The sequence below is a fragment of the Ictalurus punctatus genome, chromosome 4 (genome assembly GCF_001660625.3).
Source record: "Ictalurus punctatus breed USDA103 chromosome 4, Coco_2.0, whole genome shotgun sequence".
Taxonomy (NCBI): Eukaryota; Metazoa; Chordata; class Actinopteri; order Siluriformes; family Ictaluridae; genus Ictalurus; species Ictalurus punctatus.
In genome coordinates, this window is record NC_071284.1 from 12,105,896 (window position 1) to 12,125,257 (window position 19,362).

General features: G+C 40.2%; 2 protein-coding genes across 2 annotated transcripts in view; one reads left to right on the forward strand and one right to left on the reverse strand.

Moving 5' to 3' along the window:
• Window positions 1–83: 83 nt before the first annotated feature.
• Window positions 84–10,223, forward strand: si:ch211-216l23.2 (uncharacterized protein LOC565061 homolog). Its single transcript, XM_017465852.3, has 10 exons — window positions 84–672; window positions 1,090–1,172; window positions 3,196–3,279; window positions 3,406–3,488; window positions 3,687–3,810; window positions 5,212–5,411; window positions 7,137–7,412; window positions 7,814–7,996; window positions 9,325–9,840; window positions 9,995–10,223. The coding sequence occupies exons 2-10, from the start codon at window positions 1,114–1,116 to the stop codon at window positions 10,015–10,017; spliced, it is 1,548 nt and encodes a 515-aa protein (XP_017321341.1). The 5' UTR covers window positions 84–672; window positions 1,090–1,113; the 3' UTR covers window positions 10,018–10,223.
• A 2,606-nt stretch (window positions 10,224–12,829) lies between these two features.
• Window positions 12,830–19,362, reverse strand: part of si:ch211-212o1.2 (TMEM189_B_dmain domain-containing protein) — a 42,647-nt gene continuing 36,114 nt past the window's right edge. Inside the window, exon 6 of the mRNA XM_017465853.3 lies at window positions 12,830–14,816. Coding sequence (XP_017321342.1) covers window positions 14,695–14,816 — 122 coding nt within the window. The 3' untranslated portion in view covers window positions 12,830–14,694. The remainder of the gene's footprint in view (window positions 14,817–19,362) is intronic.

Genomic DNA, 19,362 nt, shown 5'->3' on the forward strand with positions numbered 1-19,362 from the left:
GTAAATTATGTATTGGTTTCTAATGGTATCTGTATATTTTATATGCCGAAACTACATTTGCGACAGAGTTTAAATCGAAGTGGAATATTTATTTCCAGTAGTTTTGGGTGGATTCTAATCCTGGAATAGGTTCCGAATTCACCGCAACCCTGAACGGGGTAAAATGTTACCGAAAGTGGGTGAGAGTTTGAATAGAAACCTGCCTTTGGAAAATTTATAATCATATGTTTAATTTGGGAGAAGGTTAAGGGCTGTGATGGACCGGTGTCCATCCAGGATCTATTCCCACCTTACACCCAGCGATCCCAGTATAGGCTCCTGATCCACCGACCCTGACCAGTTTAAAGTGGCTACATGAGAATGGATGGATGGACGGATTGATGAACTCTGAATTGAAAAGAGGGAAAGTGTAAGATGTTACATTAGGAGATGGTCTTGTTCAGTGTTTGCCTTCGCGGTACAGCAGGCGGCACTATCCGCTTCCACAAACTCCCTCAGAAAATTCTACCGAGGAAGAATTGCCTCATAGCTGGAGAAAAAGACCCCGACAACCTAGCGATTGATTTATTTCAACTTTGCATTCCGTTTTTACCTCATTTTCCTGATTCCTGCCAAAGTTCAGAAGGTGTTTATTTTGCCACTACTAGCAGGATTGCAAGCCATTCACACCAGGTATGTTACTTTAAATAGCATCTCGACATTAGCTAGCAAGCTAGCTTTACTCCTGGAACCTTCAGCTAGCATAAGCTAATATAATTCCTTACCAAATGAGAATTTTCGGTGCTAAATATTACAAGCCACCGAGATGGAGCTTAACCTAAACAGCCATGTATTTGACTAGTTCTGTAAGCTAGCTATCTAGCTAGTTAGTAAACTGTAGCTGGGTTAGTCACATAAACATTTCAGTCAGGTAAATTAACTGCATAATCGTGTTGCCCATTTTAATATCTAGCTATAGAGCGTTTTCTAACTATATGGCTAGTAGGATGTATAGTGGCCATAACTAACTGGTACAGTTGTCTGGTTGTAGTTTCTAATATATAACCGTGTATAATTTCTCTCATGTAAGCTTTTGTTTTCCTCCTGCAGTGTTAAACCGGTAGCCGGTTGTCGATGTCGTCGTGGGCGCGAAGTGCGAGAAGCAGGCGGAGGCTGTCTCATCTCTCCCGCGGGTATTCAACACCTCACAACCTGCAGAACAAGGGCTGTCTAACAGCACACCAGCCCTTTAACTGGCAAATAAACAGCACGGATACCCTCAGGACAGATTTATTTTATGAGCACAATTTAAATATTAGGCTTATTATTTCACACTATCTTAATATTGTGGCTGTATTGCGCAATAGAGCTGTTCATTCCTGAACTTTCTACCACTGAACACAGTATTTAAAGGCTACTTGGGTTGCTGTTCATGGTGTTTTATTTATATATATATATATATATATATATATATATATATATATATATATATATATATATATATAAAAAAAATATGGCTGATCTGTATATAACATTAAAACCAATGACAAGTGAATGACACTGATTATCTCGTTACAATGGCACCTGTGAAGGGGTGGGATATTAGACAGTAAGTGAACAGTCAGTTCTCGAAGTTGATGTGTTGGAAGCAGGAAAAATGGGCAAGTGTTAAGTATCTGAGCGACTTTGACAAGGGCCCAATTGTGATGGCTAGACGACTGGGTCTTGTGGTGTGTTCTCAGTATGCAGTGGTTCGTACCTTCCAAAAGTGGTCCAAGGAAGGACAACCGGTGATCCGGTGACAGGGTCCTGAGCACCCAAGGCTCGCGCTTGTGTGGGGAGCGAAGGCTAGCTCGTCTGGTCTGATTCCACAGGAGGGCTACTGTAGTACAAGTTGCTGAAAAAGTTAATTCTGGCTATGATAGAATGGAGTCAGAACACAGTGCGTTGCAGCTTGCAGCGTATGGGGCTGCGTAGCCGCAGACTGGTCACAGTGCCCATGCTGAGCCCTGTCCTCCGCCCTTCAAACACCCTTCAACCCTACCTGCCCATCACTAACCCTCAACAATATTCAGGTGAGGAAAAAAAATAGTAATAATAAATGTAAATAAATGAATGACTAAAGAAAGAAAGGAGGGGGTGTTGTACTGTAGACATTGAAACACATTTTGTTCAAGATAAATCACAAGAATACCGACTCCCCCTTCTGTTCCTTTGTTTGATTTTTATTAATTTTTGTTCGATTTTGTTATCTTATTCGGAAGGAAGGGATACCAGGTTATAAAATATAATAACATGGGGTCCCAAGTTGTATGAAATTCTTTTGGTAGATCATCTAATTGAATATTTAATGTTCTCTAAATTGAGGAACAGCAAGAGAGCACTGAACCACTGGGAAGGTTTAGGCGGATTTGTTTATTTCCACTCAATAAAATTCTTGTAGAGACGAAAGGTAATGTCATTTTTTAAATTTATTTGTATATTTTTGTTGTTAATATTTTTAAATTAGTCATTGAGGTTCCATTTCCTGGAACACCAAAATGGGCTGTATCTCAACATCAGTTTTGAATATGACTGACCAAAAGTTTGAGAGTCTGGGACATGCCCAGAACATGAGGCTGTTTGTTTTTGAGATATTGAGATTTGGATTACACCAATTTAATTCAAGTGTGCAAGCAAAACAAAACCGCTAATCACTATAAGAGCACAGCAATAAATATACCATGGTTGATAATGGTAGTACATCACTGATGCGCCACTGTATCAGCTATTTAATTTTTTTAAAATTTTTTTTTATTTTTATTTTTTTTATAAAAGACCTGGTTGTTTCACAGACTCCAATTTGGGAACCACTGCTTTAGACAGAGATACCATTTAACATCTGCTCATTGTGTAAGAGTCAAAAAGAGATCCTTGCTCCTATATAAGTGAAAAGCACTAAATGAGACAGGCAGTAATTTGGTATTCAGACCACAGAAACTGAAGGAAAGATTATATGAAATTTTTTTTATATATATATGAATCTTATGATGAAAGGTAGCCTGAAACATTTTAAAAGGATTAAGGAAGGAAATGTATCAACTAATATATAATGAGGTTTCTGAGGGCTGAGTACTTTATAGGTGTAATCTAAACCTAAATCAGCAGGTTATACATTTGTTTAGCACTATTACTGTTTCTGCCATTGAAAGTTACCTTTTCTTTAACTTGTCTTAGTGGAGCGAAACCTTTTCGACCTTTCCGAAATCAGCCATATCCTGGTCGGGAGGAAAGAAAAGACCCACACCATGAAGCAGACAGGTGCAACCATATTAATCTTATGTCTTGTATTCTAGTATTGTTGCAGTCCTTGGAAATGACATTTACCTCAAAGTAATGCTTCCATTAAATCCCTTTACCTTAATTTACGTTAATCTTTATTTTCAGCTTCGAGAATGTGGAACAGAGTGATGATTACGCCAATCCTACAGACTATAAAACATATGAACCTTCACCTCAGGAGCCAAATGGTAATTATTCTAAGGTATACGTTAGAATACAATAAACCATGTCTATTGTAATTATTGTCTTATTAAAGGTTCTCAAGGTGTTTGCAGTGGCAGTAGTCCTCTTACATGTAGAACCTGGAACAACCTTTCTAAGATATGTCTTACATTTGCACAATGTGGAGGTATATATCTGTTCATTGTAAAGAACTTTCTTTTCAGTTTCTTCCCTGAAGGATGGAGACAAGTGCAGTGCCCTGTACCAGAGATTTTATCAGCATTTCCATGGAGATGGAGCCAAACAGCCTGCTGACTGTGTCGTGCTTTCGTTAAACAACCAGAAGTTGTGAGTATTTGACACACTATGAAATGGTATTATTGATATTCTATTAATATCTTAACGTGTATAATATTTTATGTCTTGGCATTGATTGCAACATGTATATTTTCTGTAAACCTCCTGGTGTTTGTGCTCCATCACTGGGGGGGAATTGTGGGTCCTGTATAATGCTAAAGTCTGTTAAATAAATGAATAAATAAGCAAAAATTGTAAAAGCTTATTTTAAGTTTATAATAGAATTTATATACTAAACTGACTGATGAATGTATAGTTGTTTTCAACGTGAGAAGTTTCTATGACAATTGAATAATCTGAATATTTGAAATACTTCAAACATGAAATACAAAGACATTACACATTAAAATATATTTCTAAATATTAAAGAATAAAGCATTTTGCCATTTTAAAAGTAATACTGGTGAAGGACATAATTCAGCCTAAAAAGAGGCACAGTGCAGGGGAAATATAGACTATGCACATACTATGAAGATAGAAAAAGGTTAATCAACCCCTTGGTCACCAATCTAAAGGAAATGAGGATACATTGCGTATTATAGGAATTCAATTTTAAATATATAAAAAATTCAGAACATATTTACTAAGAATGGGCCCAGATAGCAAAAATAATATAATGAAGTTATTGCATAAAGGATGCAAGATCAATGAGGAGTTTAATATATAAAACATTTAATGATCAGTTCGTGCACGTTTTTGTGGGGTTTTTTCTTTACTTTCTTTTTAGAACTGATAGTCTGATTGGTTAAAAAAACAGTCAACATAATCAGAAGGATGTTATGTCTCTTTTGTAAAAAAAAAAAAAAAAAAAAAAAAAAGTGGTTCTTTTTACAATGAAATGTGTCTCTACATTTATGAATTTATCCAACAAACAAGCAAGATAAGAAATTAGCAGCAACAAAACACATTGTCATCCCTTTAAATTAAACAAAGAAATTAATATATTGAGAATGTATTACGTTCTGAATCTTATATAAACGAAATGCCTAATTGTCAAAACGGTACTTTTCACCACATTAAATGATCAAATCTTTGCTTGATGGCTCTGTCTTTAGTATCTGAAACCACTGGACTGCTATTCACGTTCTTATTATATTCAACCTGCCTGTAGTTCTCACGGGGGACAGAAAGATCTGTAGCACTCAATTATACTGTGACAAATACTTTGATCCTTGATCAGTTCAGCTTTACAATTGAACAGAAACAAAGCCGTGTTAAAACGCTAGCTGCACAGTAGTGTTGTTGTTAATCTGCACGGCTGACTTGATTTGTAACCTTTCATTATAATCCATTCCAGGCAACACCATGCTGCATCCTCCCACACACGATTCTCCATTCTCCTCTGCCTGCAGGTCAATAACAAGCTCTCTTCTTCTTCTTCTCCTTTCAAAGGGATTACGCAAAATCATTAGGCCGCTGCTTGCAGGAGCGTGGCCTCGTGGTGGAAATGCTTTACCTGCAGGCGGAGTCAGGCTTGACCCGGGCCCTGAAAGATGTCCGCTCTGATGGTTCCCCTTTATGTATTCTCGTCGAACAGACTAATGTAGCTCTCTCCTCATGCACAGTAATCATATTTTCAGAGTCCCTCAAAAGTAAGTTCCCCTCGCAGCAACAGCAAAATAACTAGTCGAAACTTACCTAAGAAAATACACTGGTTTAGTGGTCGACATCCCTATGATCAGCCGGTATGTCCTCAGTCAGGTCCAGCTTAAAAAAAACAACCTTGTGGGCTTAAACACATTTGACATATACGCTCACCAGCCACTAATAGGACATCTGTACACCTGCTCATTCATGCAATTATTTAATCAGTGTGAGAGCAGCGCACTGCATAAAACCACGTAGATTCACGTTCAGATAATATTCCTGGTAAAAAGACCAGGTGAAGTGTGTTTCCAGTCTTCAGCTGTCGAGTTTAGCTGAACCTTTGCCTGCTGTAGCCTCACATTCCTGTTCTTGGCTGACCGTAGTAGAACCTGATGTGTCGTAGCCCGTCCTTTTCGAGGGTTTGGTGCGTCTCTGCATTCTGATATGCTTTTCTGCTCACCACGGCTGTAAAGAGTGCTTATCCGAGTTACCGTAGACTTCTTTTCAACTTGCCATTCTCCTCTGACCTCATGATCTCACGAACAACACATTGCTGTCCACAGAACTCACACTCACTTTTCTCTTTTCTTGAACCATTCTATGTAAATGTAGATTTTTTTTTTTACATGATTGGCTGTATGGATAATTATATTAACGAGCAGGTGTACAGGTGTTCCTGTTAACGTTGCCGGTGAGAGTCGTGTTCAGTTTACTCTGTGTATGTTTCATACATATGAACAGCGCAAAACAAGTAAACCATTTCCAAATGAAAATGTACAAGCATGGTGCTCGTATTAAACTAAACTAAACCAGAAGATGCAGAATAGGATGGAGAAAGAGTTTCTGCACTTTCTATCGAAAACTTTTCCAAGATACACTAATATCTAAATGCTACCCTGAGCTACAGTATTTTTAATAAAAAATAATTTATTTATTTTTTTAGATGCAGTGTTTGCATACTTCTTATTGGATATATATTATGGAAACAGTGGCTTATACCACTTTTTTGGTTCTTAAGAGTTTACCAGGTTACCTCTCACATTTCACGCTTTTACCGCGTTTGTGATTGATCACCACTACGACGAATTTGTTTTATATGTAATTTGTATCGAAATTGATGCCCACCCGTACAGTAAGGCAGTTATGCTGAATTTAAAAGCAAAATATTGTTTAAAAATGTTTTTATTGCAACCCACTTGGCTCCTCTTGTTAAAGTGCTCATGTGCGAATTGAATTTTGTTGTGCTGCGTGCCATCTCTGTGGAACAATCAGCAATACTTAGTATTCAATTACGTAATTAACTGAATTTTATTTGAACTATTAATATTTTAACTGTTCCATCTAAAGCCAGCAGTTGTTTACTGAAGACGTTCATGTGTTAAGGAAACGAAAATGCATTACAGTAATTAATTCAAATGAACACCCAGTATTCAAATATTCCTGGTTACATGGGTAAATAAAGATATAAAACCTGATTTAATATGGAAATGTAATCTTAATTGGAAATTTGCCTAATCAAAATGAATCACTAATGGAAAAATCTTACCAACCCTTACATACTAATGACTTCTAACCCATCTTGAAATAATTCCTATTGGTAAAGGCTGTGTGTCTGTTATACTGGCACTGCGCTGCTGCTCTCATTCTGGATAAACTGCAGTAACTCTCACTGTGTACCATATATGCAGCCTTCCCCCTCCTGTGACTGAGTTTTCATTTCACTCCCACAGTTCACCGCAACATGCCCAGAGAGCAGGCTCTGGACTTGGTGATGGTGGAGTATGGGCGTGCAAGCGGTGCCCGGCGACAGTGTGACCCTGCGGAGGCAGCAGCAAGGGCTTCTGAGCTCTCTGATGACTACCTGGATCGGGCCAAGCTGGAGCGCCACGCTGTGCCCTCTGCCACGCGCCACCTGCTCCTCCTCATGGCTGAGGGCCTACACCTGTACCCAGAGGAGCTGGACTCCATTGCTGCGTATGTACACAACCGCCAGGACCATCTGCAAGGTGAGTACGCATGGAGATCTCCTGCTGAACACAGCGACTCAGTGTATGCTAGAGTTGATTTGAGAAATAATGGATCCTGAGTTGTGTGTGTGTGTGTGTTTATACTGTATGTTCTGTTGTCTCTTTTGTGCATGTGTATGTCTGAAAGTTTTTGGTAACCTTAACTGACGTTGGTGGGTCCTGTTTATGTTTTGGTCTATTGGGGATAACGTCTACATTGTGGTTGCGATACTAGCAAAAGAGAATCATATTTCAGTTACGGAAAGTCTGTAGTTTAAAAATCCTTGTGAAGGGTTTATCAGTTGCCAGATTTATGATATCATTATTTTAGTGCTGTCGGTTTGATGAAACACCCCGCTTCCAGAAAATGTGACTGACTGATTGACCGAATTTTCTTTCAGCAACCTCTCCTGAAGTAGATGGCAAAGTGGCCCCTGAAACAACGAACAGTCTCCCTGCAGGTCTAGGGAATCCTCCACCCCTGCTCTCTATACCTGTCGGTTCTGTCCCCCAACTCAGTGAGCACCAGGCATCTTCCACTGGCATAGCCAAGCCAGCTCATGGGCATCAAATGAGTGTACCAGGTTATTTATTCATTGGCTTACTTATAAACAAATGATACATTATTCATAATATATACACACATTTAACAATGTGCTGAAAATGTCCAGGGAACGAAGATGATTTAGAAGGCAAGCATAATGCCAAGTTCAACTAGTCTATAGTTTTTGATGACTTTAGTGATTCTAAAAGCTAAATTGAGCTAATTACAGATTATTTTGATACTGTTTCTTGTGAATGTTGCAGACTATATGCAGTAGTCACATCTTAAAGGCGAAGTCGGTCACATTGACTTGAGACCATTAGTAACATTATGGTCAAAGTACTTTTTTTTTTTTTTTTTTTTTTCCATTAACCTTATTGTTTTCTATACGTTGTTATTTATTTATCCACAATAATATTTTCTTATCATAAATATGATCGCAAAACTAGTCTCCATTTAGGCATAATTCACAAATCCAGGACCAAATCCAGAATGGCTCTCTATTCTCTGTATATGTGCACTATGTACACAATGTGCAAAGGTTTATGGACACCTCTGTGGGCTTTCCGCAAACGGTTGCCACAAAGTTGGAAGCACATACTTGTATACAATATCTTTTGTATGGTGTAGCATTAGAATTTCCCTACACTGGAACTGCTAAGGGGCTCAAACATGTTCCAGTATGACTGTGCCCCTGTGCACAAAGTGAGGTCAATGGTTTGTCAATGTTGGGGTGGTTAGACCTTGACCTTAATGCCACTGAACACCTTTTGGATGAACTGGAACGCAGACTGCACCCCAGGCCGCCTCGCCCGACATCAGTGCTTGACCTCACTAATGTTTTTGTGGCAGAATGGCCAAATCCCCACAGCCACATTTAGAATCTATTGGAAAGCCTTCCCAGAAGATTGGAGGTTATTATAACGGGCAGGACCAAATCTGGAATGGGATGTTCAGCAAGCACATGGTCAGGTGCCCACAAACTTTTTGCGACATAGTATAGATTACAACATAATATAAAGCCATTTGTAACCAGAGAAACAGCAACTGTAATCCTAATGGGAAACTCCTTTTTAATATCACTTTGTGCTTTTGTTTGGTTTTATATTTAATGTGAAAATGCCTGAAAAAATACAGGCACATTTCTGATAATGAAATCATTAGATATCACAAAGCTCACCAATATCTTTCACAAAAAGTCTGGTTAGCTAACCGTTATAGAAACAAAGTAGCCCATCTGAATATCTTAAGAAATGCAGAGGAAGCAGACGGTGCAGAAAGAACATTTCAGGAGATCGCGTCTATGTATTTAGTTTTTTGGAAATTTATTTATTTATAAAGCCTGATCTCTTTTCTTTTCCACACTAGACTCGTATCCCAAAACGAAGCCTCCTCCTCTTCTCTCACTGAACATTCCTCAAGGATCTCCTCAGGGTCCTCCACCTCATGATCCACCACCACCCAATGGTCCAACTGCATCTCAAGCTCCCTCTACCTCTCGTGGCCGTCCACCACCACGTATTCCCTCTGCCTCTGAGACTCGTCCAATACTCTATGGTCCTCCACCTCTCCATGGTCCTCCTCCTCCTAAAGGCCCCCCACTATCTCGTGCTCTTTGTGGCCCTTCACCACCCCATGGTCCTCCTGCTCCTCATAGTTCTTCTGCCTCTCAAAATCCACAACCATTAAGGGCTCCCATAGCACCAAGAGGACCACCAGCATCACATGGCGCACATCCACCAAGGCCTCACGGTCCTCATAACGGACCCCATGGCTTCCATATACATGGACCACCACCTCATGGTCCACCAGTGCAGAATGGCCCAAGTGGACTCCGAGCACCCCCACCCTTACTCAGGAACCTACGCATGAGAAATCCAGCAGGTCTGCCTTAAGATCGGTCTTTTCTTAAATCCATAAAGAAAAAGCATTGTGTTTGTGATTTGTAAAAACGTCCCTTACGCTGGAATAATTGTGAGTAACGAGAAAATACATCACGAGTTAAGATCGTAAAGTTGCCTTTTTTTTCCCTTCCCAGGACCTGCACCACAGGCTTTGTGACATTCTCCCTCTATGATACTCAGGATGTCTGATAAAATTAAGCTAGTGCAGCCACCTAGGAACATATTCTTGCTGTTACCTTAAGACTGTTCATATTGTCTTATGTATATTTCTGTTTTTAGTCTTGTAAATTTTATGCATTATATATTGGCATTTTTGTTCTTGGCTCAATTATGCCACGTTTCATTAAAATGTTTTAGATCCTTGCCTTCTTTCTGTCTGCTCTTGCATGATGCTGATACTGCATCTTCCTCACAAGCTGATGCCTATACTATACATTACTTGTGTACTTCCTATAAATCCCCATTTCCTCTCTGTCTCTCTAAAGGATTGCAGACAAAGCGCAAGCTCTTGCTCATTGTCTTTCTCTGTCCACTTCATCCCTGCCTCTCATATTCATCCCAACCCCACCCTCATGTTCCATCCCTGTTCACTATCCCATCCCTCTTCACTCACCACATCTCTCCCAAATCCCTTCCTTCTTACTCCATCCCAAACCCTTCCTCACACATCCCATCCCTTTTTTACTCACCTCATCATCCTCCTTCAGCCATCCCATCCCTTCTTCCTTACTCATCCCAGCATCCTCCTTCACACATCCCAACACCCTTCACTCAACTGAACTCCCTCCTCATTCACTCCAATCTCTCACAATTGACAGCTCCACCAGCTCTGTTGCCTCCTGCACTATGAGCTACTGCAACATCTCCTGAAGTCTACACCCTGATTCTTCTATAGCAACCTTCTAAAATCTACAGGCTCATGATCTAGAAGCCCACCATTAAGTTCCCGGTTCATCTTCGTCAATCAACTATGCAGCTTGAAACCTCTTCTGTCTAAATGACAACTGTCAGACAGACAGAGGAGGATGGGCACTGTCTGCTGAGCCTTGGTTCTTTCCAAGTCTCCGTCACTGCAGAATCAAAAATCCAGGATGTGGTGACAGCTTGGTGTGTTTCAGGCTGAATAAGCATGTCTGCTATTCCATGTTCTACAGTGTCTTGTAGGTTATGGTTACTGGGTTAGGGTTAGAGGAGGAGTTGGATCAGGTTCAGCCCCACCCCCTGGACTTTTGGTCTGCAACAATAACTATTTTATTCCTAGCTTCATCCGTGAGGTTTTTCCTTGCTTCTGTCACTTCAGGCTAGCTCACTGGAAGTTAAGTGAGTTTCGTTGCCCTCTCTTCACATCATCACTAAACCAGCCTCCTTTGACTACAGAGATGATGTCATCTAACACATGGAGCACACAACTAAATCAAGCTGGAGCAGTCTCTTTCCAAAAACACCCTCTAGAGTCAGGTAAACCTTGCATATATGGGAGTCATATTAGGCTTAGTGGTTAGCACGTTCACCTCACACCTCCAGGGTCGGGGGTTCGATTCCCACGCTGCCCTGTGTGTGCGGAGTTTACCAGTTCCTCCCCCAGTCCAAAGCCATGCATGGTAGGTTGATTGAATGTGTATGTGATTTTGAAATCTTGTGGAAGTGTCTGAAGCAAGCAGTTCATGTGAGGAAACTCACCAACAGCCCAGAGCTGAATGGGTTAAAATTCCCCCAAGCCGATGTGCAGAACTAAACGCTTACATATATGTAATATTGGATCATTTTTCTCTCATTTAACTGGGTTCTCTTTGTCTACTTTTAGGACTTGTGTGAAAATGTGATGTTTTAGATCATATTTATGTACAAAATTCTAAAAGGTTCACAAACTTTCAAGCACCACTGTATAAAGCAAAAATCAGCACTAGTGTAGCAAGGAATGGGATAAGCTTTATTCAGGGATTTTTTATTTAATATATAGGAGATGCAACAAAACTTGACTCCCTACTGATCGCCACCAGTCTGCTTGGATAAGTGACTAAATGATCCAGGCCTTCACATTTTTAAGTGGCCAGTGATTGTATGTGAAATACCAGCAGTCAAATGTACATATGCTGCTGATGTGGGTATAAGATCACAAAGTGTGGGTGTGTATGTTTTAACACAAGTGGGAGAGAGCTAGGCTTGTCCTGTGTGTGGCCCTGTCCTGTCCTTTGCTGGGGTCTCTGAAGGTGAACTCATTTTCTTCCTGGACACCTCTGTTCTCTCTCTGCACTAATGCATTCCGGGAAAGCAATTAGAGTACTTGTGTGTACTCGGCAGTCTGGCCAAAGAAGGAGGGAGAGAATGAATGAATGAATGAAATGATAAGGTGCAGAATCATCCACCCGGATCTCCACCTGCATATGAAGGACACAGACAGTGACCGCTTTTTTTCCCTCTCTCACTATCCGACAGCCATCTTTGAAATGGATGCTGTTTTATGTCTGTCCTAATGTCTCAAACACGTTTCAAAATGTAAATTTTACTTCATGTCCATTTAATTCTAGTTTTTTTAATTTTTTTTTATCACTTTCAAAAAGTGTAAAATATTTGTATAGTGTCTTGAGATCTGACTAAAGCCAGACTCGTATATGGATTTATGCTTTATGTATACACCATTCAACCACTGGAGGGAGCCATGAGGTCATCAGTCTTACACCTACTTTATAGGAATACAGCCGTTGAGTTGAGTAACACACTTGTAAACCAAAATTGCAAAAGGTCTAATCAATCAGTTGTGAAATAAATAACAGGGGGGCCATGACTCACTGCCAAGCACCTCTCAGAATATTGCAGCTTTCCTGTTATTGCTTTCATTATTCTTTGTTCTAAACGAAGTCACTATTTATGACTCACACTTAAATTCAAGAAAAAGTTCTGAAAGGAAGAAGTACACAGCATTTAAAACCAGCAATGAAAAAAAAAAAAAAACCCACAAAAAGGTCAAATGTATCTTACTAGATCTTTATTAAACCAAACAGTTAATAAAAACGTTGATTTAAGGCAGACTAGCAGCAAGCATTAGCTGCAAGATGGACAGTATGAATAAATACAAAGCTGAGCACTTAGTAAAAAAAAAAAATTTCAAAACACAAAGCCATAGAGAGAAGGAACAAACACAACTAGTGCAGCCATAATAATGACGGACGAGGTGTATAGCTGTAACAGATGTGCTTATGACCGCTTTCTTACTCACCAACATCAAGACAGTCTTTGGACAAGGGTGAAGGTAGGAAAATATTTGGTTGTTTTTAATCTCCAATTGATTAAATATCATTAGATAAATACAGTGTGAAGACCCAAATAACGCATGTTAATATATTTAAACGGACCTTTTTCTAAGCCACAAGAGTAAAATCGGACTCCTCATGTTTACCACACGACCTTTGGAAGTGTAAGAAATTGGAAGGACTTTATTATATTGCTTCTTGGATGAGAACAGCTTAAAGAAATGTATTGTTAAAATCGAACAGCTTTCCTTTAAGTGGTCACATATTTTACACGTTTCTTCACACAATTAAAGTGTGTTAATAAAGTTTTAGATCTTCTCAGTAAAGGGAAACGTGCTGAAGTCCGTTGCACCTGCATATGCTACCGTATGCGGTGGATAGAGATTAGGCGGAAACACTGGGAGTGTTTGTAAATACAGTAGGATGTGTCAGAATTAGCCTGGTACCTTGTTCTGCTTTGTGGATTCAAGAACCGGTTATGACTCTGCGTGCAGAACTAAGGATAATCTAAAGCGCTCTGCTGCCGGTCTGGTTCGGTCTCAGCAGTGCCGCTGTGAATTCACTGCTCGAAACCAAGTGCAAGCTTGCAAGATTCAGTTTTTTTTTTGTTTGTTGTTTTTTTTAAATAAATATGAGCTGGACTGCTAAAACTAGTCCAAAAACTAATCAGGCATCCTCATTCAGAGGTCTTCCGTGCTCACGTCCTGCAATCAGGTCTGTGGTATATATAGACATGGAATACATTCACAGATCACGCGACTGACCAACAAAACTCGCTTCCTTCTATTTAAACTCGCAGACATCGTCTTCAGACGAATACGGAGGACATGTGACATCTAAAGGAAAGCAGAACGTTGTTTAAGCTGTGTGTCAGGATAAACTGGAGTGCTGATACTGAAAACCCATACTTGACTGACCCCAAATCAGATGGCAAGCAAATGCGATAAAAAATAGATTCCTGGCCCCTGGAGAGCCCAACCTCCAGAGGATGAACATTTCTGATACATGAAAGCCACTACGACAAGCAGAGAGCGGGAGAATTAGTACAAAATTCTGTTAATCAACTATTAATCACTAATGTTAGCGCTGTGCTGCAGGGGTGTCCAATCTTATCAATAAAGGGCCGGTGTGGGTGCAGGTTTTCATTCCAACCAAGCAGAAGCCACACCGGAGTCTATATATAAAGCCAAGATCAACTGATTAAACAGGTGGAATCAGGTGTGGCTCCTGCTTGGTTGGAATGAAAACCTGCACCCACACAGGCCCTTTCCGGATAAGGTTGCCCACCCCTGTGCTAGACACACACCTTAAAATTCAGCTTTCTCTTTCTGCTCGATGTATGAGGGAGAGTGAATGAAAACCATCAGATGACACAGGGAGGAGGCAGAGACGGCTTGTGTGTTGCAGACCTTAGAGACAGGTGAAGGCCTCAGCAGCGATGAATAGAAAGGAAGAGGGGATTAAGGGTGGATTAGGGGTCAGAGGTAAGGCCTATATTCTGCTTTTCTCCCTCCAAGAGGCTCCCCCTCAGCTCAGAGGAGGAGAGGAGCAAGGGATGACTGTGCTGCAGTCCAGTTATTGTCTCACTCGGTCTTTTTGGCCCAAGCCATGTCATCACAGCGTGGCTTCTGTCCTGTTAGCTTTTCAACCAACCACTCCATCCTCCTCCAAAAGCCTATCCGGTCCAGAGGGTAGTTCAGCCAGCCTGAGGCAGAGAGCGAGGCAGAGAGAGAGGGGGAGAGAGAGAGAGAGATTCATGCAAAAATGAGATGACCTTTTTTTTTGTGCATCCTGAAAGAACCATACCTGTAAGGTTACTTTATTTCTTAATGCAAGTCTGATAAACAAACAAATGTTTGCGAACAAGAACTGTTCCCATAGGATCTCCCAAAAAAAATCCTGGGAATGAGTGGTTTTTAATGTTATGTGGGAAGGAGCAGGCGGTGAGAATCAAATCCTGCAGGATGAAAAAAAATGGCCACTTTGATTAACATGGGAGCGTACTGGATGCAGCGTAGTATTCATGTAGCTCTGCATGACACTTTTACTGTGTTCATTCACTCATCTTCTCAAACTGCTTTATCCTGGCCAGGGTCACTGGGGTTTATAGGACTAATCTGTTTATGTTTTTGGAAAAAGAACCAAATCATTTCATTAAATAAATAAATAAAATTTCACAAACAAAAATAACAACTGCAGGAGTGTGCATCATTAGTCAGAATTAAAAAATAAAAAAAAGAGAGCGAGAGAGAGAGAGAGAGAGAGAGAGAGAGAGAGGGAGAGAGAAACAGTACCACGCACCTAATATGCACTGTTGGGAAATTATACTGAGTAAAGCAGATTTTCCAAATAATTTACCAAATACATGCATATATACACATACAGTGAACCCCACTAATATTGGCACCCTTGGTAAATAGAAAGAAGGCTGTGAAAGATTGGCCTTATTGTTTAACCTTTTGTTAAAAAAATAAATAAACCTGTTGTTTTTAATTGTTTGATGTCCATGAGAGCAGAGTACCTTTGTGATATATATATATATATATATATATATATATATATATATATATATATATATATATATATATATATATATATATATATATATATATATATATAAATATATAAATAATCTGTTAAAATGTGTGTGCAATTATTGGCACCCTTGAATTCATATGAGAAAATATATTTGAAGTATATTCCCATTGATATTGTACATTTTTAGCACACCTGGGTGACTAGGAACAGGAAATTGTTCAACCATGACTTCCTGTTTCACAGGGGTATAAATATGAGGTAACACATAGGCCAAATTCCCTTAGTCATTTATCACAATGTTTAAGACCAAGGAATATAGCTGTGATGTGGGGCAAAAAAGTTGTTGAGCTTCACAAATGGGAAGTGGCTATAAAAAAAATTGCAAAAAGTATTGAAAATGCCCATTTCCACCATCAGGGCAATAATTAAGAAGTTCCAGTCAACTGGAAATGTTATGAATCAACCTGGAATTGGACGTGTGTCTATATTGTCTCAACGCACTGTGAAATGGATGGTTTGAGTGACAAAAAATCTCCAAGGATCACAGCTGGAGAATTGCAGAAGTTAGTTGCGTCTTGGGGTCAGAAAATCTCCAAAACTACAATCCAAAGTTACCTACATCACCACAAGTTGTGCGGAAGGGTTTCAAGAAAAAAGCCTCGACTCCCATCCAAAACAAATTCAAGCATCTTGAGTTTGCCAGACACTACTGGAACTTCAAATGAGATCAGGTTCTATGGTCAGATGAAACCAAAATAGAGCTTTTTGGCAATAAACACCAGAGGTGGACACAGAGAGAGGTAGCCATATGGAAAAGTCTCTCATATCCATGGTTAAATATGATGGTGAAATTTGGGTCTGTTTTTCTTCCAGAGGACCTGGACATTTTGTTAGGATACATGGCATCATGGACTCTGCCAGAAAGCTTAAAATGGGTCGTGGTTGGATCTTCCAGCAGCACAATGATCCAAAACGTACATCAAAATCAACACAAAAATGGTTTACTGACCACAAAATCAAGGTCCTGCCATGTCCATCCCAGTCCCCTGACTTGAAACCCATAGAAAACCTGGAGTGAACTGAAGAGGAGAGTCCACCAGTGTGGACCTTGAAATGTGAAGGATCTGGAGAGATTCTGTATGGAGGAATGGTCTCAGATCCCTTGCCATGTATTCTCCAACCTCATCAGGCATTATAGGAGAAGACTCAGAGCTGTTATCTTGGCAAAGGTGGGTAGCACAAAGTATTGACTAAAAGGGTGCCAATAATTGTGGCACACCTATTTAACAATATGATTTCTTTTTAGATAAACCTGTTTTGTTTGCAAGTGTTTGATATCCGTTAGAGCAGAGTATTTTTTGCGAATTTAACAAAAATGTGTTTTAATCTTTAAATCTATTCAACAAAGACATTTTCACAGCCTTCTGTGCCCACATTTACCAAGGGTGCCAATATTTATACAGGCAAGACGGCCACCACACATATTTGGTGTTCTACTTATACAAGGTGTGTGCAGGGTGCAGGAAGTGTATACAGCAGCAGCAGTATATGAAACAACATGATGATGAACACTGATATGACCATGTTGGCACCACTGCTGCTACTGCTCCTGCCATTGTCTTGAGATATCATAGCCTCCTAAACTGTGCAACATCTGTGGAACTGGTCAAAGAAAGTATTCTGGTCCGGGTGAGGTACATTTCAGCTCTGACCTGCCTCCTAAGGGACAGCTTTTAATCCTTCAAAATGTACAAAAACCAGACACAGTATGTAGGTGAACTCACACTTCAAGTATCACCCTAGTCTTGGGGGCTCTTTGGCTTGTCTCTCTGTGGAAAATGTTGAATGTAGAACTGTACAACAGAGTGGTTTCCCCTAGGTGTACAAAATGGTTGAACGTTTCTGTGCTCTTGCTGCTGTAAACACACTCCGCTACGCGTCATGGCCATTTTCTTCAAATTTCCCCAACTTAAAGCCATTTCTGGAGGTGTGTGTCAAGTTACTATATTAAAATCACACCGGCGTATCCAATAAGAACAATATACTCAGTTTGGCACTTCTCAACTTCTCATGTGGAAGCACCACATCACCTGTGCTTGATGGTCCAGAAAATGTCAGATGAGACAGAGGAGACCGAGCTACCGAGTCACATTAATACACTCGCTTACCGCTGTTCACATTCCCCCTCCCCTGCTCACACAGCTGAATCTAACACTGAACACTAACGTACATGCGGCCACATTGGGATTTGACATAAAAGTGTTTATGCTGTACATGGAATGATGCTTGGATTTAGAACAATACACAATGTACCACATCTCTCATGGCCACCAGCCCTTATACTGTGTATTTGCAACAGAAAACAGCATTAACGCAGAATTCCTCAAATCTAACAGTAATAAACCTGAAGTAGTTTCCGTTCTGAAATCGAATGATCTCAACCGCTTTTGAAGCCGTATTTAGAATTTCGAATCCTCAATATACACATACATGTGAACACAGTACAGTAATTGAACTCTGTATTAAATGCACCAGGTTAAAAAAAACAAACAAACAAACAAACAAACAAACCTCAAGTCACAGATACAAAAATATTCGCCCTTGCAGACTACAATATGTGTTGGAAGAATTGTTTATTGTGAATATTACTATTAATAAATGATTTATTATGTATTAAACACAGGTTCGTATCATATTGATATCGTCTCTAGTTTCAGTCGTTCCTAAGAGCACCCTTCCCCGTGATAATCACACCCTCCCATTTCTTATTATTCACATTCTTATAGGCAATGAATCCTATTTCACTCTCACACATACCTTTGAAGATATACTCTAACACACACACACACACACACACACACACACACACACACACTTCCCTCCACAAAAAGCATGCATGATGCACGGGTCCTCGCTTAGCCCTGGTATGCACTAACCTAAACATCCCACTCCATGTACACATGTCCTCGGTCATGTCCCTGTGTGTGTGTGTGTGGTCCCTGCAGTGGTCCTCTCTGTTTAAGAGGAGAGCAGTGTAGCACGTCTTGTTTGATTACTCCTCTTTGTCTCCCTTCTTTCAATCTGTCTCTCTCCATGCAAGCCTGTTTGTTAGCACTGACAGCAGGCTAGCATTAAATATACATGGGGATTGTCAGCCAGTCGCACACACAAAGGCACGCTAGGGGCCCCGGGGACCTGGTGGAGAGGGTGGAGGAGCCCCAGCCACACTGAGAGACTTCCCATAGAAAGAGACAGAGAGAGATAGAATAAGAGGGAGAGAGTGAAAGAGAAATATGGGTGACAGTTTAAAAAAAGACAAAAAAAAAAAAACAAAACAAAAAAAAACAGAGACTGGTACATGAGAGACATTGTCTGAGAAACACCTCCCCTTTCTTCTTCATCATGCTTCTCCACCAATCTTGGAACAGAGAGACAGAGACAAGAGGACCTGCTTCCTTTACGGTTCGCTCTCAAAACAAACACACACACCCCCGCACTCACATCTGTTGTCCACAGGGGCACAGGGTGATGCACAAGCATCTCACCTTAGCTCTCTCAAACACACACACACACAGAGAGAGAGAGAGAGAGAGAGAGAGAGAGAGAGAGAGAGAGAGAGAGAGAGAGAGAGAGAGAGAGAGAGAGAGAGACAGACACGGTAATGCTTATACATTCAGAGAATTTAACATTTCTTATTTCCATCAAAAGAGGAA

Coding starts and splice junctions, on each gene's coding strand:
- si:ch211-216l23.2 (XM_017465852.3), top strand. CDS start 1,114: ATGTCGTCGTGGGCGCGAAGTGCGAGAAGCAGGCGGAGGCTGTCTCAT. Junction 3,811..5,211: donor TCGTTAAACAACCAGAAGTT/GTGAGTATTTGA, acceptor CTCCTTTCAAAG/GGATTACGCAAAATCATTAG. Junction 5,412..7,136: donor ATTTTCAGAGTCCCTCAAAA/GTAAGTTCCCCT, acceptor TCACTCCCACAG/TTCACCGCAACATGCCCAGA.